This window comes from Protomyctophum bolini (assembly GCF_963924005.1).
Source record: "Protomyctophum bolini genome assembly, chromosome: 13".
Lineage (NCBI taxonomy): Eukaryota > Metazoa > Chordata > Actinopteri > Myctophiformes > Myctophidae > Protomyctophum > Protomyctophum bolini.
This window is the reverse complement of record NC_137874.1, coordinates 44041721-44069254: the sequence shown is the minus strand read 5'-3', so window position 1 is coordinate 44069254 and position 27534 is coordinate 44041721. Positions and strand designations below refer to the sequence as shown.

At 46.0% G+C, this 27534-nt stretch overlaps 1 protein-coding gene across 1 annotated transcript in view; it reads right to left on the bottom strand.

Annotated features, from left to right (window-relative positions):
- The window catches only part of wdr44 (WD repeat domain 44), a gene marked incomplete at its 3' end in the record, with an annotated part of 46953 nt that overhangs the window by 5824 nt on the left and 13595 nt on the right, over nt 1-27534 (bottom strand). The window contains 15 exon segments of the mRNA XM_080781242.1: nt 680-795; nt 1929-2030; nt 2711-2902; nt 3691-3813; nt 5058-5171; nt 5357-5421; nt 11450-11588; nt 13506-13654; nt 15107-15142; nt 22118-22224; nt 23477-23560; nt 24486-24622; nt 24872-24970; nt 25677-25813; nt 27170-27387. Of these exon segments, the coding sequence (XP_080637368.1) occupies nt 680-795; nt 1929-2030; nt 2711-2902; nt 3691-3813; nt 5058-5171; nt 5357-5421; nt 11450-11588; nt 13506-13654; nt 15107-15142; nt 22118-22224; nt 23477-23560; nt 24486-24622; nt 24872-24970; nt 25677-25813; nt 27170-27387 (1818 nt within the window).

Here is a 27534-nt window from a genome sequence, read left to right as displayed (position 1 = left end):
ACTTCAAAATCCACCCGCTCCGCTCCTCGCTCCGCTCACATGCTCTAGTGTGCGTGCGTCACCTGAAGCTAGCTGTGATCTGGCTGCTCCTGCGCGTGTGAGTGTGTATGTGTGTGAGTGTGTGTGTGTGTGTGTGCGTGTGAGCGTGTGTGTGTGTGTGTGCGTGCGTGAGTGTGTGTGTGTGCGTGTGTGTGTGTGAGTGTGTGCGTGTGTGTGTGTGTGTGTGCGTGTGTGAGTGTGTGTGTGCGTGTGTGTGTGTGAGTGTGTGCGTGTGTGTGTGTGTGTGTGTGTGTGTGTGTGTGTGTGTGTGTGTGTGTGCGCGTGTGTGTGTGTGTGTGTGTCCTCCAGACCATCATTGAACTAGGCTATAGGTGCAATCTATATGTGTTTATCTTCGGCAGCCTAGGACATGTACACAGTTTGGTTGTAAGAGGCTTCCAACAACTTGGGATGCCAAAAAAAGCAGCCAAACGGCTTGCGAAATTCTGTGCAATATCTTCCACTATCGGTAGCCGCCAAATATGGCGAAGACGCTGTTACCTGTACCCCTGAAGGGTGTGTGGGTATTTGTTCGGGATTTGCTGATTGCATTCTGTACGGCACCTTGTAAATATTTGTGTCCTTGTATTTGTATCTCTTATGTGGACATAAATAAATGATTAAAATGTGCGTGCGTCACCTGAAGCTAGCTTTGATCTGGCTGCTGCTGTTGACGTAGCCCTTGTACTTCATGGACAGAGAGAGGTCACGGAGGTCGTACAGCCGGATGCGAGAGTCGTTGGACGTCACCAGAATCTGAGGAGAAAAAAACACACACAATAGACCTTTAATTCAGACCCCCATCTGAACATATGTTGTCCCAGGGACCCCCATCTGAACATATGTTGTCCCAGGGACCCCCATCTGAACATATGTTGTCCCAGGGACCCCCATCTGAAAATATGTTGTCCCAGGGACCCCCATTTGAACATATGTTGTTCCAGGGACCCCCATCTGAACATATGTTGTTCCAGGGACCCCCATCTGAACATATGTTGTCCCAGGGACCCCCCATCTGAACATATGTTGTCCCAGGGACCCCCATCTGAACATATGTTGTTCCAGGGACCCCCATCTGAACATATGTTGTTCCAGGGACCCCCATCTGAACATATGTTGTTCCAGGGACCCCCATCTGAACATATGTTGTCCCAGGGACCCCCATCTGAACATATGTCGTTCCAGGGACCCCCATCTGAACATATGTTGTTCCAGGGACCCCCATCTGAACATATGTTGTTCCAGGGAGGCAAAGATTTGAGTTAAAAACATTCGCTCTGAAAGAAAGGATCTCAGATTTGTATTTTACAGTTAGGTTTCCAAACCAACTGGTGATACCATGCCTTAGAATTGACTCTATACTAGATCTACAGAAGATCAGATTGTATAGACTCCATCTCTACTAGATCTATAGAAGACTTTTTACATTTATTTTGTGCTTTTGGGGCTCCCATACAGGCATGTGTTTTCTATCCCCACAGATGTGATGCGACGCATTGTGAGCTTGTAGATCGGCAATTTTCAAAATCACTAAAGTTTTAAAATAATTGTAGTGAAGTAAAAGTACAAATTTTGGCTCTGAGATGTAGTGGAGTAGAAGTACAAGTACTGGAAATGGTTACTTTCCACCACTGAACAATATGCAGTATGACAGTAGATCTATGACGTCCTGGTATAGATTATGGAAACCATGATAAGAACACAATGAGCAGGAACACGCTTGCATCTCATATCATACTGTACCTACAGTCAGGCCCAGTCAGGCCACACACAGATCAGTTTCTGATCTGTGTGTGTGTGTGTGTGTGTGTGTGTGTGTGTGTGTGTGTGCGTGCGTGCGTGCGTGTGTATGTGCGTGTGTGTGTGTGTGTGTGTGTGCGCGTGCATACCTTGTTCTCTCCGGGCAGAGGCTCGATTCCTGTGATTTTACGACCAACTCGGTTGCGCCCCCTGGTGGACCTGACGTGGATCTGTGTGTGGTATTTGAGGCGCTGCGAACAATATGAAACAAACACGGTGAGCACAGGGAGTCACTTTGTCCTTTTTATAGAATCTCATAATCCATAAACCTTTTAGACACAACTGTGAACCAGTTTCACTTCATTTCACACTAGTTCATTGAATCAGCTTTAGCGACATGAAGACACAAAGCTACATGCTACCATTCTGTTTCAATGGAGGCTTTAGCGACATGAAGACACAAAGCTACATGCTACCATTCTGTTTCAATGGAGGCTTTACCGACATGAAGACACAAAGCTACATGCTACCATTCTGTTTCAATGGAGGCTTTAGCGACATGAAGACACAAAGCTACATGCTACCATTCGGTGTGTTCGATATAGGTACGCTGACCGCCCTGCCAATACAGACTAATAGGCGAGTGCGCTCCCGGTGTGCAACTGTGGATTTCCCAAACGAACCCCGTTTGAAAAAAGTAGCCGGGGCGCTCGGATAAAAATGCTTTTTATTAAACAACGCGGGATGCAGCAATTCTAATCGCTGGTGCTGCTACTAACTAACACCCGTGGGATAAAAAGTGAGTACTTTATATTTGCAATCCGAATCCGAATGTAAATGTAGCGATCGCAAAAAACAGGGTGCAGTTACTGCATGACTGTCATCATAATCATCATGGCAGTCATGTTTTCAGGGCTAGGTATTTACTGACCTCGGTGTCGTAGAAGATGCACCGTCCGTCGTAGGTTCCGATCACGGCGTACTTCCCGTTCTGGCAGAAGTTGGCGGCGGTGATGAGGCGCGTGGTTCCGTCCACCTCGTTCCACAGCGCCACCTTCTTGTCGGGAATGTTCCACAGGCGGAGCTTCCCGTCCAGAGAGCCCGACAGGAAGTAGCGGTCGTCCTGCCAGAGGTCACAGTTTAAGGGTTAAAGGTCATCTCACATGTATCGAAGTATATCGAAATGAAAACACCAACATTGACTATGTATCGTTTCATTTTGCTATGCAAATTATCGATTGTATCAATACCATAGACTGTAAAAAATATAGACAAAGCGTTCCGCGGGTCTAACATGAACGTAAAATGAAGCCTGTCAGTCCTTGCAATGGAAGTCGCCATATTTCTGGATCCGTTTGGGCCCAGCTGGCCCATTGGCTGGCCCAGACAACGAGGCGGGACTTCCCCCCTTCTTCTTCGTTGGTTTTTATTTTGACTCGAGTGGGTGGGGGATCCCGTTCATAGACTGTAACCGTAGCCACGCCCCTCAGAACATGCGCGACTTTATGGTAATTTTTTTAATAAATGGGACCATCATTTTCCAAAAAGAATATTATGACATTAGAAATGAGACTTTAAACTAGTGACTGGAAGCAGAAAGTATTCATGACCATGTTTATTAAGGTAATACAGTCTAGGTGAAGTTGGGCCCAAATACATGGACTTCTATGGGGCTATGGGTTTTTTTGAGCCCAATGACAGCGCCACAACAGGCCATTATATAAACTTTCATTTCCTTAGAGGCTTCACAAAAAATCTGTCTGACTGCCCCCCTGATCAATACTACATTTTTGTGCGTGGTATTTAGCAATTTTTTGAAGAAATTCTTTAAAAAGAGGGGTTTAATTACTTCAGGGATGGAAGGTGATGGTTTATGGGGTTAGAACAGGCGTCAGAACAGAGGTCACTCACCCGGGGATGGAAGGTGATGGCCGTGACGAAGTCGATGTGTTGGAAGCAGCACAGACACTCTCTACGAGAGATGTGCCACAGCCGGACCGTCTTATCCATGGACGAGGAGAGGAGGAAGAAGTTCTACAACACAGAACACATGGTCACATCCTGACCGTCTAACACAGAACACATGGTCACATCCTGACCGTCTAACACAGAACACATGGTCACATCCTGACCGTCTAACACAGAACACATGGTCACATCCTGACCGTCTGACACAGAACACATGGTCACATCCTGACCGTCTGACACAGAACACATGGTCACATCCTGACCGTCTAACACAGAACACATGGTCACGTCCTGACCGTCTAACACAGAACACATGGTCACATCCTGACCGTCTAACAGAGAACACATGGTCACATCCTGACCGTCTAACACAGAACACATGGTCACATCCTGACCGTCTGACACAGAACACATGGTCACATCCTGGCCGTCTGACACAGAACACATGGTCACATCCTGACCGTCTAACACAGAACACATGGTCACGTCCTGACCGTCTTAACACAGAACACATGGTCACATCCTGACCGTCTTAACACAGAACACATGGTCACATCCTGACCGTCTAACACAGAACACATGGTCACATCCTGACCGTCTTAACACAGAACACATGGTCACTTCCTGACCGTCTAACACAGAACACATGGTCACATCCTGACCGTCTTAACACAGAACACATGGTCACATCCTGACCGTCCAACACAGAACACATGGTCACATCCTGACCATCTTAACACAGAACACATGGTCACATCCTGACCGTCTGACACAGAACACATGGTCACATCCTGACCGTCTGACACAGAACACATGGTCACATCCTGACCGTCTAACACAGAACACATGGTCACATCCTGACCGTCTGACACAGAACACATGGTCACATCCTGACCGTCTGACACAGAACACATGGTCACATCATGACCGTCTAACACAGAACACATGGTCACATCCTGACCGTCCAACACAGAACACGTGGTCACATCCTGACCGTCTAACACAGAACACATGGTCACATCCTGACCGTCTAACACAGAACACATGGTCACATCCTGACCGTCTAACACAGAACACATGGTCACATCCTGACCGTCTAACACAGAACACATGGTCACATCCTGACCGTCTGACACAGAACACATGGTCACATCCTGACCGTCTAAATTAAAAATCATAACATCCTGACCGTCTAAATTAAACATCATAACATCCTGACCTTCTAACATCTGTCTAACGTCTGTTCTGTACTCTACTGGTCACTCTACTGAACCACTGCTTTAGGGTTAAAGGTCAGAGGTCATATATACCTTGGACCAGCTGAGGTCGAGGAGGTCGGCGGTGTGACCTTTGTACTTGCAGAACGGGATCTGTCTGAACGGAGCGTTGCGGTCCTCTGTGTCAGGATCCTCTGGCATGCTCGCCTGCACACACGCACACGCGCACGCGCACACACACACACACACACACACACACACACACACACACACACACACACACACACACACACACACACACACACACACACACACACACACACACAGTATGGGTACATCATCATGTGTCTTGGTGTGTGTTCATCATTTAAACGTGTGAGAGCTGAACTCACCGCCAAGTCCGAGTCTGACTTAGACGAACACAGACTCTCCTGAGAGGGCGAGGGAGACACCCGTCCTGAGAGAGAGAGAGAGAGAGAGACACAGAGAGAGAGACACAGAGAGAGAGAGAGAGAGAGAGAGAGAGAGAGAGAGAGAGAGAGAGAAACACAATGACAACCACAGCTTTATAAAGGTAAATGGTGCATTTAGCACTTTTATCCAAATCACTTTACATAGATTATGCATTACATTCACTCACACACACACACACACACACACACACACACACACACACACACACACACCAATGGCGGAGGAAACCATGCAAGGCACCAACCTGCACATCGGGAGCAATCAGGGGTTCAGAGTCTTGCTCAAGGACACCAACTCTGGGGGAGCCCACAGGGATCGAACCCGGGAACCTTGTGGTTACCATCGAGATTTGACCTCATTTATTATTGACCCCCAAAATGTAGTTCCTACACAATGTAGTTCCTACACAATGTAGTTCCTACACAATGTAGTTCCTACACTACATTGGTGCTGTAGTTACTGCAATTTTTTTATAACGCTTTTTTTCTCTAAAACAAAACAAATTTAAACTCACAGAACTTAAATTGGACACCAATAAGTTATATTTTAGTAAAAACTCAATTTAGATCAAAAATGTATTTTCTGGCTGTGGAGAGCAGTGTTGGAATCTGCTGTATTATCGGTTTTCCCTCCGTTTCTTTCTTTTTGCGAACGCAGTGAGCACTTACTATGAGACCTAGCAGATCTGTCCGTGTGTCACGCTTTTGTGCCCATATATGGAGCTGCTTTGGGGACTCCTTATATGGTTATGGCTGAGTCATGGTGACATGAGTGTGATGGCGTAGTCCAACTTGTGCCCATATATGGAGCTGCTTTGAGGACTCCTTATATGGTTATGGCTGAGTTAAAAACTTAACTTAAAAATTACTTAACTTAAATATGTACGATCCGCGTTCGCTTCCCGCGTTTGCACGTCTTACTGGTTTATGGGCTGTTCTTTTTTTTCCTATTGGCTGTTGGTATTCATGGCTGCCAGTTCCTATTGGCTGTTGGTTGTCATGGCTGCCAGTTCCTATTGGCTGTTGCTAGTCATGGCTGCCAGTTCCCACCTGATGTTGTGTGGGAGTTCAGACTGATCCAGTCCGTACTGAATTACTGTCAGTTTGCATAATGTCTTCAGACTAGGACTCAAGTCTAAGACATACAGGTCACCATTGACTGTGTTGTATGATCTATGTCCTCCAAAGACGATGATACGATCTCCCACCATGCAACAGAATACCATGTGACTCAATGTTGTGTTTAAACATGGAACATTCCCTTTGGACTCAACCTTCTTCCAGGTGAAGGTCTCTGGACTGAATTTCCACAGATCATTGAAGTCCTGCTTATTGTTCCTGCCACCAAATATGTACAGCTCTCCATTGTAGGAAAAGGCTGAATGACTATAACGTTCTTCTGGAACAAGCTGTGCAGAAGGTGTGTCCAGCCAATAGTTAGTCTCTGTGTCAAACACTCTGATGGTGTTGTAGTTGACCCCGTTCCCAAGGCCCCCAAATACAAACATCTTTGTCCCAATGATGGAGGCAGATTGACCTGCTGTAGTTCCTCTGGTGTTAATTAAAGCCCAGACCATCGTGGTGGTGTCCAACTTGTAGATGTCATTAGTGAATCTATTCCCAGTCCATCCTCCATTGATAAACATGACCTTCCCAACAACACAGGCTGAGTGGCCCTGCCTCCCCTGTGGAACGGTCCCAGAAACCTTGGGTGTGAGCATTCTGTGGTCGTCGACATCAAATGCATAAAGCACCGTGCTGTAATTCCATGTGTTAGTCACTCCCCCCCAGATGTAGATGAAAGGGTCGATCAGCACAGCTGTGCGGATGCTGTTCATGGGGTGAACCTCTAGGGGGCGTTGTCCTCTTCCAGGCGTCTCTGGGGGCAACTTGGTCCAGCATAAAGACAGTGTGTTGAAGACATGCACTTCAGTCCGACGCTCTGACTCGATAAAGTCTCCTCTAAAGCAGTACACTTTGTGGTCCACTGCTACAGCAGCATCATACTCTGGAAGCCCTTTTAGGTGCACCGTCCAACGAAGCATTTCTCACAGTAGTTTATAGGTTTCTCTCTGTAAAAGAATGCAGTCCTGAATACCTTGAATGAATGACTTGAAGGAACGCAGTCCTGCTGTGTGGGTCAACACTTATATAGGTTAGCGGGCCTACGCGTGACGTAGACATGATGTCACATGTAGGCCAAGTTGTTGTGTGGTAGATGACTGACGTCACAGACTGACCTGCTACTAATCTGAGTGGTTATCCTATTCCAGAGTCTATAGATGAGAGAGTTACGACGACTCTGTTCACCTCATGGGGCTTCAGTCCAACGGAGGCTCTTCTACATAGACATCTATTGGCCAAGAGTGATAAGGGACTGAACCGTGAGTTCACGGAACGCATCAAAGTCTATGGCCTTTAGAGTGAAGTTTACGGAATGCATTGGAGTCTATGGACTTTAGAGTGACGTTTACATCATGCATTGGAGTCTATGGACTGACGGTTGGATTTTATATGGCGGAAACTCGCTTGCTCTTTTATCCAAATAACTTTAGACGTGCATTACATTAACCCATTAATTCACACATTCACACACCGATGGCGGAGGAAACCATGCAAGGCACCAACCTGCACATCGGGAGGAATCAGGGGTTCAGAGTCTTGCTGAAGGACACTTGGACACCAACTCTAGGGGAGCCCACAGGGATCGAACCGGGAACCTTGTGGTTACCATCGGGATTTGACCGCATTTATTATTGACCCCCAAAATGTAGTTCCTACACAATGTAGTTCCTACTCTACATTGGTGCTGTAGTTACTGCAATTTTTTATAACGCTTCTTTTCTCTAAAACAAAACAAATTTAAACTCACAGAACTAAAATTGGACACCAATAAGTTATATTTTAGTAAAAACTCAATTTAGATCAAAAATGTATTTTCTGGCTGTGGAGAGCAGTGTTGGAATCTGCTGTATTATCGGTTTTCCCTCCGTTTCTTTCTTTTTTATGGGCTGTTATTTTTTTTCCTATTGGCTGTTGGTAGTCATGGCTGCCAGTTCCTATTGGCTGTTGGTAGTCATGGCTGCCAGTTTCTATTGGCTGTTGGTAGTCATGGCTGCCAGTTCCCACCTGATGTCGTGTGGTAGTTCAGACTGTTCCAGACCGTACTGAATAACTGCCAGTTTGCATAATGTCTTCAGACTAGGACTCAAGTCTAAGACATTCAGGTCATCATTGAATGTGTTGGATGATCTTTGTCCTCCAGAGAGGATGATACGATCTCCCACCATGCAACAGAATACCATGTGACTCAATGTTGTGTTTAAACATGGGACATTCCCTTTGGACTCAACCTTCTTCCAGGTGAAGGTCTCTGGACTGAATTTCCACAAGTCCTGAAGTCCTGAAGTCCTGATTGTTCCTGCCACCAACTATATACAGCACTCCATTGTAGGAAAAGGCTGAATGACCATAACGTCTTTCTGGAACAAGCTGTGCAGAAGGAGTGTCCAGCCAATAGTTAGTCTCTGTGTCAAACACTCTGATGGGGTTGTCGCCCCTAATACAGAAGCCCCCAAATACAAACATCTTTGTCCCGATGATGGTGGCAGAGTGATGTGATAAAGCAGGATGCGGAGTTCCTCTAGTGTTAATTAAAGTCCAGACCATTGTGGTGGTGTCCAACTTGTAGATGTCATTAGTGTCTGCAGTCAGATTGAATCCTCCATGGATAAACATGACCTTCCCTCCAACACAAGCTGAGTGGCCCCACCTCCCCTGTGGAACGGTCCCAGAAACCTTGGGTGTGAGCATTCTGTGGTCATCTTGGTCCAGCATACGGACAGTGTATTGAAGACATGCACTTCAGTCCGACGCTCTGACTCGATAAAGTCTCCTCTAAAGCAGTACACTTTGTGGTCCACTGCTACAGCAGCATCATACTCTGGAAGCCCTTTTAGGTGCACCGTCCAACGAAGCATTTCTCACAGTAGTTTATAGGTTTCTCTCTGTAAAAGAATGCAGGCCTGAATACCTTGAATGAATGACTTGAAAGATTGCAGTCCTACTGTGTGGGTCAGCACTTATATAGGTTAGCAGGCCTACGTGTGACGTAGACATGATGTCACATGTAGGCTAAGTTGGTGTGTCGTAGATGACTGACGTCACAGACTGACCTGCTACTAATCTGAGTGGTTATCCCTATTCTATCTTTCCATAGACAACGCCTTGTTGTCCTGGAAAGTCAGCTCTCATTCAAAACACACATTACAGTGGTCACTACAGTGGTCACTCCATCCTCATCAGTCATATCAAAACTGGCCTATTATAACTCCCTCCTTACTGGCCTACCGGCATGCGCACTTAAGCCTCTCCAGTTGATCCAGAATGCCACAACACGCTTGGTCTTCAACAGACCAAAATTCTCACACGTCTCCTCCCTTCTCCGCTCCCTCCATTGGCTCCCGGTCGCTGCCCCTTCCCCCTTCTCCGCTCCCTCCATTGGCTCCCGGTCGCTGCCGCTAACCCCTTCTCCGCTCCCTCCATTGGCTCCCGGTCGCTGCCCGTACAGAGTACAAAACTCTGAAGCTGGCATTCAAATCAACCAAAGGTATGGCTCCGCCATATCTTCAAAGTCTGGTCGGGCCCTACAAACCTTCCCGCTCGCTCAGATCAGCCCAACGCAGAGAAGCTGGAAGTGTCTATTTGTACGTCTCTAAATGTTTTGATGCATTGAACAATGTGGACTCTGTTGTAAACAAGTGTAATGCTTAATTGGGTCGTCCACTCACAGTTAACAGTCTTTGTATTGAGTTTGTGCTTGAAATGTACTGTAATTCTGCAAACTGTTAATACATATTTCAATCAATCAATCAATCAAACCCTCACTAAAAACACCCAGGACAACGCTCCACACGTCCCAAACTCTTCTCCCTTCTGGCTCCAAAACTATGGAATGCACTCCCCATCCAACCAGGCGGTACACATCCAACACATCCAACCAGGCGGTACACATCCAACACATCCAACCAGGCGGTACACATCCAACACATCCAACCAGGCGGTACACATCCAACACATCCAACCAGGCGGTACACATCCAACACATCCAACCAGGCGGTACACATCCAACACATCCAACCAGGCGGTACACATCCAACACATCCAACCAGGCGGTACACATCCAACACATCCAACCAGGCCGTACACATCCAACACATCCAACCAGGCCGTACACATCCAACACATCCAACCAGGCGGTACACATCCAACCAGGCGGTACACATCCAACCAGGCGGTACACATCCAACACATCCAACCAGGCGGTACACATCCAACACTCTCTTAGTACTTTAACCCTTAATGTTCCTTCCATGTGGTTTAACCCTTTATGTTCCTTCCATGTGGTTTAACCCTTTATGTTCCTTCCATGTGGTTTAACCCTTTATGTTCCTTCCATGTGGTTTAACCCTTTATGTTCCTTCCATGTGGTTTAACCCTTTATGTTCCTTCCATGTGGTTTAACCCTTTATGTTCCTTCCATGTGGTTTAACCCTTTATGTTCCTTCCATGTGGTTTAACCCTTTATGTTCCTTCCATGTGGTTTAACCCTTAATGTTCCTTCCATGTGGTTTAACCCTTTATGTTCCTTCCATGTGGTTTAACCCTTAATGTTCCTTCCATGTGGTTTAACCCTTTATGTTCCTTCCATGTGGTTTAACCCTTTATGTTCCTTCCATGTGGTTTAACCCTTTATGTTCCTTCCATGTGGTTTAACCCTTAATGTTCCTTCCATGTGGTTTAACCCTTTATGTTCCTTCCATGTGGTTTAACCCTTAATGTTCCTTCCATGTGGTTTAACCCTTTATGTTCCTTCCATGTGGTTTAACCCTTTATGTTCCTTCCATGTAGTTTAACCCTTAATGTTCCTTCCATGTAGTTTAACCCTTAATGGTCCTTCCATGTGGTTTAACCCTTAAAGTTCCTTCCATGTGGTTTTAACCCTTTACTTACCCTCCGTGTTGTACTTCATCCTCATGTTGTTAAAGTAGTCAAAGGCGTTCTTTAGGACCCAGATCCTCACCACGTTGTCCTGGCCCGCCGTGGCCAGCAGCCTGCCGCAGTGGGAGAACTTCATGGTCCACACCGCCCCCTGGTGGTGGAATAATATATATATAATACACCTCATGGTCCACACCGCCCCCTGGTGGACAAATATATAATACACTTAATGGTCCACACCGCCCCCTGGTGGTGGAATAATATATATATATATATATATATATATTAGGGATGCTCCGATCACGTTTTTGGGGGCCGATCCCGATCACGATCCCGATCTTTTTTAATATTTTTTTTTTTTACTTTTACTTAAAAACCTGGCAGCCCGCGGTCATTTTCCGCTAGCCTGAGCGGAGCTCCCTAGCCTGCTGGAGGGGCTCCCATCATCCCATGCACCCTCGAGAGAAAAAAAAAGGAAAATAAATGCAGCCTTGAGCCTACCAAATATGTTGTGGTCTTGTGGAGCTGCTTGATCACCTCCTCCCCCTCTTTTCCCCAAAAAGCCAATCCCAATAAATCCAAAAGTAGTGTGATTCTGTGTGAATACTCAGCCTAATTACTAACGGATAAACTATCAGTCTTATCCGAAATCTGTCAATCTTTGTCAACTCAACACGTGTTGACAACGCATTGTAAACAGAAACAGAAGCTGTGTGTCACACCAAAAGTGGTGACTTATAGAATTCTGTAGCCTACATTAGAATCATCACGCGATCCTCACCCCTACACAGCTGCAGTGACGGATTAACCCCTCTCAAGGCCATGGCGCTTCACCAAATCAAAAGGCCCTACAGATTCAGCCAATTCATTAATTAATTAATATGCATGCGTTTGTTTAGCGCATATCCACTACTGCCTGCGCTGCTGCCGTACTGGGCACAGCCTTTTCAACTTCAGTCTCTGCTAAACTATTATGTAAGGACTAGGAGATTACTTTATGGTTATTAATACAGTCATTAACAAGAAACATGCATGGCAATGATGAGATGTGGAGGAAACGATGCTGTTTCATGTATTTTCTTATAGCCTACGCCCTACTGTATTCAACAGCTGATTGGTGGACCACGCATATCATACCTTCCTGTGGGTGCAACGTCACTGAAAACTTTCATAATAGCAATTAAATTAATTTACTCACGAGTGCTGAAATCGTGAAATGGAGGATGTAAGAACACACTTTTGTTGCATTAGAGCAGGGTAAATATGAAGTTTTGCGCCACGGTCTTGTGTTTATATTCCTTGTACATAGGCTGTATGTTGTCGTAACAACACACGTTGTGTGTCTGAGTGAGGGGGCCTTCGATTGAACAAAGGGGGCTTCTGACTGTGTCGCTTACTCGCCTCCCCTCTGTCAGAGGAGGAAGCGACGCGCAGCCGTCGGGAACCCCCCCAAACCGACTGCCCCCCCGCCCTCCCGAAAACCGTGAAATGCATAGGCTCATCTTACTGGCTGGCTGCAACATGCACATTTCTAAGAAAGTTGTGTCAGGCCAGGGCACACTACTTGTCTAACAATTTGGATTATAGTTAGCACTTAGCTCCCTTTGCTAACTACTGGATGATGAGCTCTCTCCCTTTCTCTCCGTCTCCCTCCCTCGCTGGGGTGAAGACGTGCGTGCTCTTTCTCGCTCTCTCTCTCTCTTTTCTCTCTCTCTCCCCCCTCCCTCCCTGGGGTGTGTGTGTGTGTGGGGGGGGGGGGAATTCGTTTGGAATTCGTTTGCTTGCTGTATCTAAAAACTGTGTTTTGAGGGAATTCGTTCGCTTGCTGTATCTAAAAACAGTGTTTTGAGGGAATTCGTTCGCTTGCTGTATCTAAAAACTGTGTTTTGAGGGAATTTGTTTGCTTGCTGTATCTAAAAACTGTGTTTTGAGGGAATTCGTTTGCTTGCTGTATCTAAAAACTGTGTTTTGAGGATATTGGTGTGCTCTCCGATCAGGGCCTGAAACTACATAAAAACTACATCTCATCGCTCATGTCCTGAAAGTACATAAAAACTACATATCCCACCATGTGCTCTCCGCTCAGGTCCTGCACCACCTTGACCTGGTCGAAGTCGAAGGGTCCCTTGGAGCTGTGGGCCTTGAACTTGGCGGGGCGCGTGTACGGCATGCCCTCGTCATCGCTGGAGGACGGGTCGTCCTGGTCCGTGTGGAACACTGGGGGGGGGGGGGGGGGAGACAAAAAAACAAGGACGTCAAGAACTAGAGGGTTTTATTTCTGTAGCCGACGATTGGAAGCGTTCCAGAATGAGGCTCGACTACACGTCCACACGTACGAACACGTGTTTATTTTGGTTTATTTTTTAAAAACACTTTCCCTCCCATTCACGAGTTATGTTTTCATCATTTACTTTGCCGTTTTTAAGACTTTTCCCACCGGGCAGAGTGGGATAGGTGACGCGTTCGGATGACGTCACCGGGCAGAGTGGGATAGGTGACGCGTTCGGAATGACGTCACCGGGCAGAGTGGGATAGGTGACGCGTTCGGATGACGTCACCGGGCAGAGTGGGATAGGTGACGCGTTCGGAATGACGTCACCGGGCAGAGTGGGATAGGTGACGCGTTCGGATGACGTCACCGGGCAGAGTGGGATAGGTGACGCGGTTGGATTTTTTTTCACATTGGAAACGTCGCCACTTTAGCTACGTTTCCATGTGGCTGTTGTGTAAACGTAGGAAAATGTAACTGCGATGATGGAGTGTTCCAGCAGAGGTGCTAGATAGAAAGCTCAGAACTTGTGATGTAAATAATGAGATCCAGAACTATCCAGTACTATTCTCTCTTTTTTTAAAAAATCCTTTTAGCAACTCTCATGGACCTTTAGCACCCTCTGCTGGAACACTCCATCATTGCACTTCCTGTTTACACTGAGCATGTGCAAACCTCCCGCAAGAGACTGGGCCACGCCCCCGTGCACATTCCTCTTTAACACAATCTGTGCATACGACGCCTGAGAACGTCATAGGGAAGCGAACTGAGCTGTGCATACGACGTGTGAGGACGTCCTAGCACATCCTCAATGATACCGGGCGAGATAAGAATATTCAGAATTCTTTCTTTTTTTTGTCAGTTCGCCTTTCGGCTGCCGTATGCTACGCTATGGGCTCATATTAGCTTACCGTTGACTTAGCTGTTAACGCGGCGGAAAGAATGACTCGTCTCTCCTAATCCAGGGCGCTCTCCGTGGTTATGAACGGATCAATATGCTGGCGCTTCATTTCTGCAGTCTCTCCCGCAAAATATGAACGCTTTTTGGATCAAATATCGTATAAATTAAAATGATCGCAATGTAAGCTAGCAATGTAAAGTCAACTTTTTTTTTAGTAGATTGTTTCCGGGTCGTGGCTTTCAGAGTAAAAGCACTCAGACAACTCCGGCCACCCAGAGCTCCTATTTTGAAGAACTAGGTGTAAACGAGGCAGTGTAGACGCTGAGATTTTCAATACGAAAAACAAAAATCTCTGTACCCGTGTGTGTACGTTGTGTGTATGTGTGCGTACGTGTGTGTACGTGTGTGTGTGTGTACGTGTGTGTACGTGTGTGTGTGTGTACGTGTGTGTGCGTATGGACGAAGCATCGAGCGAGAGCCGAAGGCTTGTAAAACTTACTCAAGCCAAAACTCAAGCTCCTCTTGATTTTCCCATCTGAGTCAGAAAAAACACAATGAGTTGTTGGTGGAAAAACATTTACGTTTTACTGCTGAGAAATTAAAGACATTCCTGGAGCACTTAACACACCGACTGCCAAGAACCGGTTACACGCCGCGGGGTTTTGGCAAAATCACTCAGCCAGCCAATCGCAGCCATGGGGGAGGGGTTCAGCTGGCCAATCACAGCCATGGGGGAGGAGCTCAGCCGCACAGAGCTTTGCAAACCTGCAAGTGCACATCTTTTACCCAGCTATGAGCTCTCATTCTGGGCCTGGAGACTACCATGAACCTCCCTGGTAGGTCCACATCCTTTACCCAGCTATGAGCTCTCATTCTGGGCCTGGAGACTACCATGAACCTCCCTGGTAGGTCCACATCTTTTACCCAGCTATGAGCTCTCATTCTGGGCCTGGAGACTACCATGAACCTCCCTGGTAGGTCCACATCTTTTACCCAGCTATGAGCTCTCATCCTGGGCCTGGAGACTACCATGAACCTCCCTGGTAGGTCCACATCTTTTACCCAGCTATGAGCCCTCATCCTGGGCCTGGTTGAGGCCCATGGAGTTCACCATGCTCCAACAGTAATAATATCCAAACATCATATACTTTACTTCAAACAAGGCACTGCTGCTGATATTTCTGGCTTCAGAATCGTATATATTTTTTAGACAGTGAACTGTTTAATTAAATAAAATGTAATTATAAAAGGCATCTTCCATGTTTGTTTACGCCCACCATGCTGGCATAATGCAGGGATACATTCATCCATAAATAATTCCCATAACCTAAAGTTTTTTTGTCAGGCCAATATTTTAGTCTCCCACTTGGACACTTTCCAGCCAGGCTCATTCATTCCAATGTAAATATCATGGATTTTTACACATTAACCCATTCTGACCTGAGATCAGATTCATACGAGGTTTCCACGGGACACACACTGGTCTGATGAACCCATTCTGACCTGAGATCAGATTCTAAAAATGTCAGTCGTTCTTCGAATTTTTCAAAAATAGCAGACCTACAAGCTCGTATCGCGCCACTCGGTGGCGCGATATGAGCTTGTAGATCTGCTATTTTTCAATAGGTAAAGCATAACATGATGCCAACACCAAAATGGGTGCCCGGTCAGAATGGGTTAAATAAATACTGGTTCATTTTTGGAACAAGACCTTCAAAATCTCTTCCTGCACTGGAAAAATATGTGCGTGACATTTGTTTTTGGAGAGGTTTGTCTAACCCAGAATAATTTAGTAAGAGAGAATGAGCACTTCCACTGTAACGATGGAATGGAATGTGGAAGTGCTCATTTTATCTCAATGGGATAGTTCCAATGTGTGGAAATATAGCCCATAGCATCCCGCTGTGTCTCAGTGGGATAGTTCCAATGTGTGGAAATATAGCCCATAGCATCCCGCTGTGTCTCAATGGGATAGTTCCAATGTTTGGAACTATAGCCCATAGCACCCCGCTTTGTCTCAGTGGGATAGTTCCAATGTTTGGAACTATAGCCCATAGGCACCCCGCTTTGTCTCAATGGGATAGTTCCAATGTTTGGAACTATAGCCCATAGGCACCCCGCTTTGTCTCAGTGGGATAGTTCCAATGTTTGGAACTATAGCCCATAGCACCCCGCTTTGTCTCAATGGGATAGTTCCAATGTTTGGAACTATAGCCCATAGGCACCCCGCTGTGTCTCAGTGGGATAGTTCCAATGTGTGGAACTATAGCCCATAGCACCCCGCTTTGTCTCAATGGGATAGTTCTAATGTGTGGAACTATAGCCCATAGGCTATACTGACCATCAGGTCACAGACTGAGACTGACCATCAGGTTTATGTCAGTAGAACAGGTCACAGACAATACAAATGTTGTATATTGTTGTATTATTTCTACTATATTGCGCAACTTTGGTTCAACTTTGACCTCTGTCCAGTCCAGTCCTGTCCAGCCCAAAACTAGTGCTAGTTTTGAGGATTGATTTATTTTTTATCAGTGACCTCTGACCTCCACCACCAAAATGCCTGGAACTACTTAACTCATGGAATGCTGAAAGCGTTTTTAAACGTTTTATTATAGCCAAGCGCAAGAAGCGCATAACGTTTTTATACGTTTTATGGTCCAAAAAACGTTTTTTTATTGATTTCTATAGTTCAACTATATTTGCGCCCGGACAACTCATAATGTAACACCGATCGGCTCTAAAAAGAGTTAAAACCCCCCCCTGCTGAAAAGAGGTGTTGGTCTGAGAAGCGTCTGGCACCGCCTATTGGTTGGTCTATGCGAGGACGTACGACGTAATGGATACGGCCGTCCGGCATAGACCAACGCAGATGTCAGGGGATCTAAAATGGATGGGACAATGCTCTTGTTTGTGTGAATACACTCGATTCCCCCTCCCCTCCTGTTTCTACATGGTTTCTCCCGAGGGAGAATGGTGGGGGGGGGGGTCTCTTCCTCTTGGATCGCATTGGCAGTTCCCCCCCCACTCCCGAGTCCCCACTGCTTTCAACTGCAAGGCTTGCGCTCTCATTCTCGGAACAAGATACAACGCGATTTGCTCTCTGCCCGTATATAAACCTGCAACGATCGGCATTTGATTTCATAACGTAACGTTTGCCAGACACATGTGGAGTTAGTCATGGACAGATTGCACATCATTATCGAGGGCCCGCCATGATACGTTGGTCGCTGATCGCAAGCCGTACTGCTGCTGCTGCTGCGCTGCTCGCACCCAACCATCCAATCCATCCCCCTTTCTCGTTACAACAGGCTATTATAAACTCACCGTCGAGCAGCCTGCCCTGCACCTAATGTGATAAAATGAACGGCAGGACAAAATCGGATCGATTATTATCTGTCTATCAGCAACATACGGGTGTTTGTCTTGCAACGACAGGTGGTGCTTTCTCGTTTTTTTTCTTCCAAATACGTTGACGTGCTGCTTCTGCTGCTGCATCCATCTCGTTGTTTTTCTTGTTTTTTTCCCCAAACATGTCCAGACACAATCCGATCCAGTCTCGCGTCTCACCTTATAGATACGCGAGACTGGATCGATGAGGTTAGTGGTATGTCTGGACATGTTTGGAGCGGCACACGACAATCGACAATAATGTTGATTATGCAAGATCATTTCCTCAAAGCCTAGTTGCCCCCCCCCCCCCCCCCCGTTACTGCGATTGTTTGTAGCTCGAATCACAGAATGAGTTCAATGAGCGTAGGGAGAGGGCACATATGGGGCTACGATTGAAGAAAGTTTCCAAGTCCGTTTTATGATCAGATAATGTGCATCAAGACTCTCTGCTTTCATAAGAAAAAAACTAATACTGTAATTGCGAATGCAATGAGCACTTACTATGAGACCTAGCAGATCACGTCTGTCTGTCTGTCTGTCTGTCTGTCTGTCTGTCTGTGTGTGTGTGTGTGTGTGTGTGTCTGTCTGTCCCGCTTACTGTATATGTGGACCTGGCCCTTTTGTGCCCATATATGGAGCTGAGTGATTTGTGAGTCATGGTGACATGAGTGTGATGGCGTGGTCCTGCTTTGGGGACTCCTTATATGGTTATGGCTGAGTCATGGTGACATGAGTGTGATGGCGTCTTTTGTGACCATATATGGAGCTGGCGTGGTCCAAGCACTAACTATGACACCCTGCAGATCATGTCTGTAATTTATTCTAATTGTTATTGCAATTTACGATCTGCGTTCGCCTTCCGCGTTCGCGCGTCTTACTCGTAATAATAAAAATCACACCCCTGTGAAGTGAGCAGTGCAATGTTGTGAAGTGAGCAGTGCAACATTGCACTGCTCACTTCACTGGGGTGTGATTTCTATTATTATTACAGTATTAGTATTTTTCTTATGAAAGCAGAGAGTATTCTGTTTCATACGGTATATAGTATGTACATGTCGCTATAGGCCTTATTTTGTGAATATTTAGTTGTTAGGTCCATGCTCTCTAAAATTATCTTTTTCAGAGAACTTTAGAGATGGCATGGGCCTGAATAACTATTATTCACAAAATAAGGCCTATAGCGACATGTACATACTATATACCGTATGAAACAGTCGACTCTCTGCTTTCATAAGAAAAATACTAATACTGTAATAATAATAAAAATCACACCCCTGTGAAGTGAGCAGTGCAATTGCACTGCTCACTTCACAGGGGTGTGATTTTTCTGGGTGGTATTTTTCTTATGAAAGCAGAGAGTCTACTGTTTCATACGGTATATAGTATGTACATGTCGCTATAGGCCTTATTTTGTGAATAATAGTTCTTCGGGTCCATGCCTTCTCTAAAGTTCTCTGGTGGGCGCAAGCTGCATTCAATAGCCAATTAGTGACAAACTGTATATGTGTACAATGTGTACTGTTTTCCTCCTAAAAGTAGACATTCAGGGCTTTCATTCGGTATATGGTTTGTATAGGATATTATTTGTGCTCAATTTTATATCGGTCTTTTGAACTAAAAAAACTGAACTGAAATGTCTGTCAACTTCAGGCCTCCATATCTCTGTTGTTTTTTTTCACAAGCAGCGTGCAGGCAAAAGCAGGTGTTAGAAAAAGGTCAATATCTCCAGAATGGAAGATGGTAGAATCATAATTTTTTTTTAAATTGAAGTGGACAAGTTGGGCTTTCTTTTTATTTATGCGATTGTGATTCTCGCTATAAGAGGCCCCTCGCTGTGGGCCCCTCAAAAAGTTCAAAAAGCCCATGTTAAGCCTTCAGCACCAGTAAGCCTTGGTCCGCTAGAACCTGTAGCAGTCTATGTGTTAAGCAGCAGCTGTGGAGAAGCAGAACTAAAAAACAAATACCCTTATTGTCCTGAATATGAGACTGTGTTTTTCTATTGTCTTCAAAAGAAGGACTGTTTTTCTATTGTCTTCAAAAGGCCTGTGTTTTTCTATTGTCTTCAATAGAAGGCCTGTGTTTTTCTATTGTCTTCAATAGAAGGCCTGTGTTTTTCTATTGTCTTCAATAGAAGGCATGTGTTTTTCTATTGTCTTCAATAGAAGGCCTGTGTTTTTCTATTGTCTTCAATAGAAGGCCTGTGTTTTTAGAGTCCTCTTATATTCGGCACAATGCGGGTAAAAATCACACCTATGTGAAGTGAGCAGCACTCTTATCATACATCACATGCCGTGCCTGCCCAATCAGCTGAGCACATTCCGGTGCCTGGCCAATCCGCTGAGCACATTCCGGTGCCTGGCCAATCAGCTGAGCACATTCCGGTGCCTGGCCAATCAGCTGAGCACATTCCGGTGCCTGGCCAATCAGCCGAGCACATTCCGGTGCCTGGCCAATCAGCTGAGCACATTCCATGCCGATACATTATTACAGTCACACAAAGCTGTACATAGGAGGTGGTTTTCAACCAGTGGACTCGTACGGGTCCGTTTGTACACCAGCGCTCTGCTAAAGGCCTATTCATAGTCTGGATTTACCACCGAACTACAACATGACGTCACTGAGGTGACCACCGAACTACAACATGACGTCACTGAGGTGACAACCGAACTACAGCATGACGTCACTGAGGTGACCACCGAACTACAACATGACGTCACTGAGGTGACCACCGAACTACAACATGACGTCACTGAGGTGACCACCGAACTACAACATGACGTCACTGAGGTGACCACCGAACTACAACATGACGTCACTGAGGTGACCACCGAACTACAACATGACGTCACTGAGGTGACCACCGAACTACAACATGACGTCACTGAGCCGCGGTGAAGAGCAAACCACCGCCACCGCTCTAGCCCTTCTCTCTGTTTTTACTCACCACCGCTCAACGTTATTTCAGCTCCGGTGGTCACCTCACCACCGGAGCGGTGGTCACCTCACCACCGGAGCGGTGGTCACCTCACCACCGGAGCGGTGGACGGTCACCTCACCACCGGAGCGGTGGTGGTCACCTCACCACCGGAGCGGTGGTCACCTCACCACCGGAGAGGTGGACGGTCACCTCACCACCGGAGCGGTGGTCACCTCACCACCTAAAATCCAGACTATGAATAGGCCTTTAGAGCGCTGAATGAATGAATGGACCTTGAAATGAATAGGGTTGAAAACCACTGCATAAAATGAACAGATAGACCTTTATTGATCCAGGAGGTGCATCGCAGTGAAGGATGACACAAACACACACGTCAGTACACAAGAAATACATCAATAAATAGATTGATTGATAGATTGATTGATTGATTGTCTATCTTAATGTGCCGATATAAAAGAGGAGGTAACGACCTGGCCCTTTGCGCCGGGGCTGGTCGGGGGTTCGAGGTAACGAGGCTGAGCAGCGAAGGAGAGAAACGGTTAAAAAATAAAATAAATGTGTGGAGTTAACATAATGGAGAAACGATGTTTCTACAGACATATAAATACACTTACACACTGAGCTGGCTGTCTGGAGGGCAGCGTGTAGGCCTGGTAACTCTAGATTTTAGGGGTGTAACGATAATATAGTAACTGCATCGAAAAATCGATTTTAACCCATTTAGGCCTGACCTCGAAATTAAAAAATCTAAAATCTAAATCCTTCAGTTTTCTGAAATAAATATTTTCACGATTTTTGAAAAATAGCAGACCTACAAGCTCGTAGATCTGCTATTTTTCAATAGCTAAATTATAAAAATGTTTAAAACACCAAAAGGGGTTCCCACCCAAAATGGGTTAATTTCATGAATCGAAGTATGTCGAAATGAAAACAGCAACATTGACTATGTTTTTTCGTATCGTTTTGCAATGCAGATAATCGTTTGCGTTCCTTCATAATGTTATAATAACCTCTTCTCACTGAGCGTTCCTTCATAATGTTATAATAACCTCTTCTCACTGAGCGTTCCTTCATAATGTTATAATAACCTCTTCTCACTGAGCGTTCCTTCATAATGTTATAATAACCTCTTCTCACTGAGCGTTCCTTCCTAATGTTATAATGATGAGGGCTCCTCACCTTCATCTCGGACGCTCTTCACCTTGTTGACGGCCTTCTCTCCGTACTCCTCTGCCAGGTGTTTGGCTCTCTTCACCGACTTCCCCAGGAACTTCTTAAACTGAGTCCTGGAACACATCATCTGATCTTTATTCTACCAGGAACCTCTTAAACTGAGTCCTGGAACACATCATCTTATCTTTATTCTACCAGAAACCTCTTAAACTGAGTCCTGGAACACATCATCTGATCTTTATTCTACCAGGAACCTCTTAAACTGAGTCCTGGAACACATCATCTTATCTTTATTCTACCAGGAACTTCTTAAACTGAGTCCTGGAACACATCATAATTAATAATTGTATTGTATTGATGCCGTCGTAATGGCTGATTTGACACTTCCACGAGCTCACAACGCGCCGCACTGCGACACGTTGTTAAGTTGTGAGCTATTTCCGGCATGTGTCTTATACTGGATCTCGTGTCCACTAGTCCAGGGGTTCTCAACCCATGGGCCGCGACCCCTCGGGGGGGGGGGGGGGGTCGCCAAATTATTTTGGGGGGTCCGCCAAAATAAATAAATAAATAAATGGAAACGAAGAGTTCACATAGTCCATGCATAGAGCTTCCTGGTTTCAGTATTTATTTATGGTGTATTGTCTCTATTATTAAAGTAAATTTATATTGGGGGTCCGGAGGGGGCGGGGCGGGGCGGGGGTCCCCGAGACATTGCCAAAGAATTTCCGGGGGTCCCCGGCCCAAAACGTTGAGAACCCCTGCACTAACAGAGAGCCCCTGCACTAGTCCCTCCAGTTTAACTGAACCCCTGCACTAGTCCCTCCAGTTTAACTGAACCCCTGCACTAGTCCATCCAGTTTAACTGAACCCCTGCACTAGTCCCTCCAGTTTAACTGAACCCCTGCACTAGTCCCTCCAGTTTAACTGAACCCCTGCACTAGTCCCTCCAGTTTAACTGAACCCCTGCACTAGTCCCTCCAGTTTAACTGAACCCCTGCACTAGTCCCTCCAGTTTAACTGAACCCCTGCACTAGTCCCTCCAGTTTAACTGAACCCCTGCACTAGTCCATCCAGTTTAACTGAACCCCTGCACTAGTCCCTCCAGTTTAACTGAACCCCTGCACTAGTCCCTCCAGTTTAACTGAACCCCTGCACTAGTCCATCCAGTTTAACTGAACCCCTGCACTAGTCCCTCCCTACCATTTGAATTCAGTTTGTATTTGTTGACGAAATTGTCAGTATATTTAGTCTCAGTTTTAGTCATCATATAGCTTCGTTTTCATCAGTGAAAAAAGGGAGTCGACGGACATTTTGTCGCCTTAGTTTTAGTCGAGGAAAAAACAACACGGACGAGAATCTTACGTTTTCTGCTTGAGTTTTCCTCCGTCCGAGTCGGAGAGAGGAGCCGACGCCTTGTCATCGTCATCGGACTGAGCTGCATCGTTCCTTCAAAATAAAATACATCGTTCCTTCAAAATAAAATACATTGTTCCTTCAAAATAAAATACATCGTTCCTTCAAAATAAAATACATCTGACTGAGCTGCATCGTTCCTTCGAAATAAAATACATTGTTCCTTCAAAATAAAATACATCTCATTGAGCTGCATCGTTCCTTCAAAATAAAATACACCGTTCCTTCAAAATAAAATACATTGTTCCTTCAAAATAAAATACATCTGACTGAGCTGCATCGTTCCTTCAAAATAAAATACATCTCACTGAGCTGCATCGTTCCTTCAAAATAAAATACATCTGACTGAGCTGCATCGTTCCTTCAAAATAAAATGCATCTCACTGAGCTGCATCGTTCCTTCAAAATAAAATACATCTGACTGAGCTGCATCGTTCCTTCAAAATAAAACACATCTCACTGAGCTGCATTGTTCCTTCAAAATAAAATACATCTGACTGAGCTGCATCGTTCCTTCAAAATAAAATACATCTGACTGACCTGCATTGTTCCTTCAAAATAAAACACATCTGACTGAGCTGCATCGTTCCTTCAAAATAAAATACATAGGGTAGGGGTAGGGGGTGGGGTTAGGGGTTAGGGGCTAGGGCTAGGGGTTAGGGGTCATAACCTACGTGATGTACTCCTTGGTCCTCCTCATGATGTGAAGGGTCAGAGGTTAGGGGTCAGAGGTTAGAGGTTAGGGGTTAGGGGTCATAACCTACGTGATATACTCCTTGGTCCTCCTCATGATGTGAAGGGTCAGAGGGTTGAGGTTAGGGGTCAGAGGTTAGAGGTTAGGGGTTAGGGGTCATAACCTACGTGATATACTCCTTGGTCCTCCTCATGATGTGAAGGGTCAGAGGGTTGAGGTTAGGGGTCAGAGGTTAGAGGTTAGGGGTTAGGGGTCATAACCTACGTGATATACTCCTTGGTCCTCCTCATGATGTGAAGGGTCAGAGGGTTGATCCCAGAGGGGAGCTTCTCCTCGGCCTGGATCAGAGGGATCTCCTCCCCCGTGTCCAGGTTCTTGATCATCACACTGGCCAGGATCTCCTGGGGAGGGGTCACAGAGGGGTCAGGAGGTCACACAGACACATCGGTAATATCGGTTATCGGCCATAACCGCAATTAATGATATTGGGTATCGATATCGGCCAAGATGTGTCATACCTAATTCCATGTAGAGGTCAGTGATAACAGGTGTGTCAGTACCTCGTCAGTGATAACAGGTGTCAGTACCTCGTCAGTGATAACAGGTGTGTCAGTACCTCACCTCGTCAGTGATAACAGGTGTGTCAGTACCTCGTCAGTCAGCTCTCTGCCAGAGTCGGAGCGCGGTCTCTGAGACCCGGGCGTGTCTGCTCCTCCGTCTGCCGAGCCCTGGTCCTCCCCCTCGCTCTCCTGAAGGGCGCGCACGCACGCACGCACACACACACACACACACACGGACACACAGGCGCGCACACACACAAACACGCGCAAGGACACACACACACACGCACACAGGCGCGCACACACACAGACACACACACAGACACACACACACACGCACACTCACACACAAAAACATATTTTTTGTCATAGTCGTAATGACTGATTTTGCAACTGCTGAAAATAGCCGATCTACAAGTCTCGCCACGCGTAGTGTAGAATGACTTGACACTGGATCCCTCGACCACTAGTCCCTTCCTGACATGTTTATTTGTCGACGAAATCGCCAGTATTATTTAGTCTTATAGTTTTAGTCGTCATGGCTTAAAGTTTTCATTTAGTTTCCATTTTAGTTTGGAAAGGTAGTCGTCGACGGGACATTTTTCGCCAAAGTTTTAACCCATTTTGGTGTTAGCATCATGTTGTGCTTTAGCTATTGAAAAATAGCAGATCTACAAGCTCGTAGCGCGCCACCGAGTGGCGCGCTACGAGCTTGTAGGTCTGCTATTTTTGAAAAATCGAAGAACGACTGACATTTTTAGAATCTGATCTCAGGTCAGAATGGGTTAATCAGACCAGTGTGTGTCCAGTGGAAAACCTCGTATGAATCTGATCTCGGGTCAGAATGGGTTAATCGACGAAGTCACCACTGGTGCAGAACAGAGCACTGACTGACCTGTGCAGTGACCATCTTCTCCCCGCTGGTGGCGCTAGCGAGGTCCAGCGAGTGCTGCAGCTCCTTGGTGATGCTCCGCACCGTGCTGGTGGGAGAGAGCAGGCCCGACGGAGCCTCCAGGGACTCCACACCGCCATCTGGTGGTCGGAGGACCAAAGTACAACGAGTTTAAAGGTGCAGTGAAATGAAAAAGACGTTTTTCACACTTTTAGACCATATCCGTGGTCATCATATGGGCATACCTAACAATGGATGCCAAAAAAATGGGAAAATTCTCATTTCTGTGTGTTTTTATATCAAAGGTCCATAAAAACGATTGTATTATTTATTTATTAAAACGAAAACTTAATCATCACGCTAAAATATGTTTCTGAAAACATTATAGGGTAGAAATAAGCCACATAACAGTAAACTGGTTGTGCTGGGCGACCGTCTGATTTGTAAACAAACACATACCACGCTGTAGCGCATAGCATAGCTACCGTCCCTAGCTACCGTCCCATCGCCTGAAGGGATGCGACACTCCGATTGGTTCAGAAACTTCAGACCGGTGTTTCATGTGGAAACACCATTTTCATGTTGTTCACCATTTCCGTTTCACTGCGCCTTTAACTCACTTGCTGCTAGGCTATTCTGCAAGGCAGTCTTAGGCTGTGCTAAGAGATTAACATTGAGCGAACGGACGTTTTCGGGGCCCACGGCAAAACGTTCTCTTATAGCGAGAATCACACCGCATACATCAAAAGAAAACCTAACTCAATTAAAAAATCACACCTGTGTGAACCAAGTGGTGCAATCCCCCCCCCCCCCCCCCCCCCCTCTCTCTCTCTCTCTCTCTCTCTCTCTCTCTCTCTCTCTCTCATTAGAGACACAGCACTACCCCTCTCTCTGTTTCTGGCGCCCCCTTCTGGTATAAATAAGTAACTACTCAGGCTCATAGACACAGGTACACACACACACAGGCAGGTACACGGACAAAGCTGGATGTAGAAGTGGTTGCACCACTTAAAAAACAGATATAAAAATGAACACAAATAATATCCTATACACCGAATGAAAGCCCTGAATGTCTACTTTTAGGAGGAAAACAGTACATGTTGATCCCATGTACAGTTTGTCAGTAATTGTTTATTGAATGCAGCATGCGCCCACCAGAGAGAACTTTAGGGAAGGCATGGACCTGAACAACTAAATATTCACAAAATAAGGCCTATAGCGACATGTACATACTATATACCGTATGAAATACTACTACTGTAATAATAATAAAAATCACACCCCTGTGAAGTGAAAAAAATCGAAGAACGACTGACATAGAAAACTGTCAGGATGTAGAAGACATTTATAGAATCTGATCTCAGGTCAGAATGGGTTATAGTGGATGCGTATGCTGGCACTGGGAACTGGGGTTTATGCTAACAGCTAGCCGCAATCATAGAGTTAATCGTGCAGCATGTGTGTGTTTGTGTGTGTGTGTGCGTGTGTGTGCGTACCGTCCGTCAGTCCGGTCAGCCTCATGGAGTCATGTGACTTCTTGGCGGAGAGCGTCCGCCAGGAGGGAGGGGGAGGCGGCCTGGGGGGCGGGGCTCCGCCTCCCGGAGGGGGCGGGCGCGTGGGCGGAGTCTTCTTGGTGCTCGCCACGATGTCCGGCTCCGCCTCCGTGATGAGGTGGCGAAGGAGGGGGGGCATAGGGGCGTCTGGGCTGTAGGCGCTGGAATGAAGCAAAAAGATTATCAAAATCTTAAAGGACCACTTCACAACCTATCTTCATATAATAGGTCCTCACTTATAATCATGGAAAAAATGGCGCAATTTCTTTCTACTCAGTCTGTGTCTCATAGGAGGGCTGTGGGCAGTT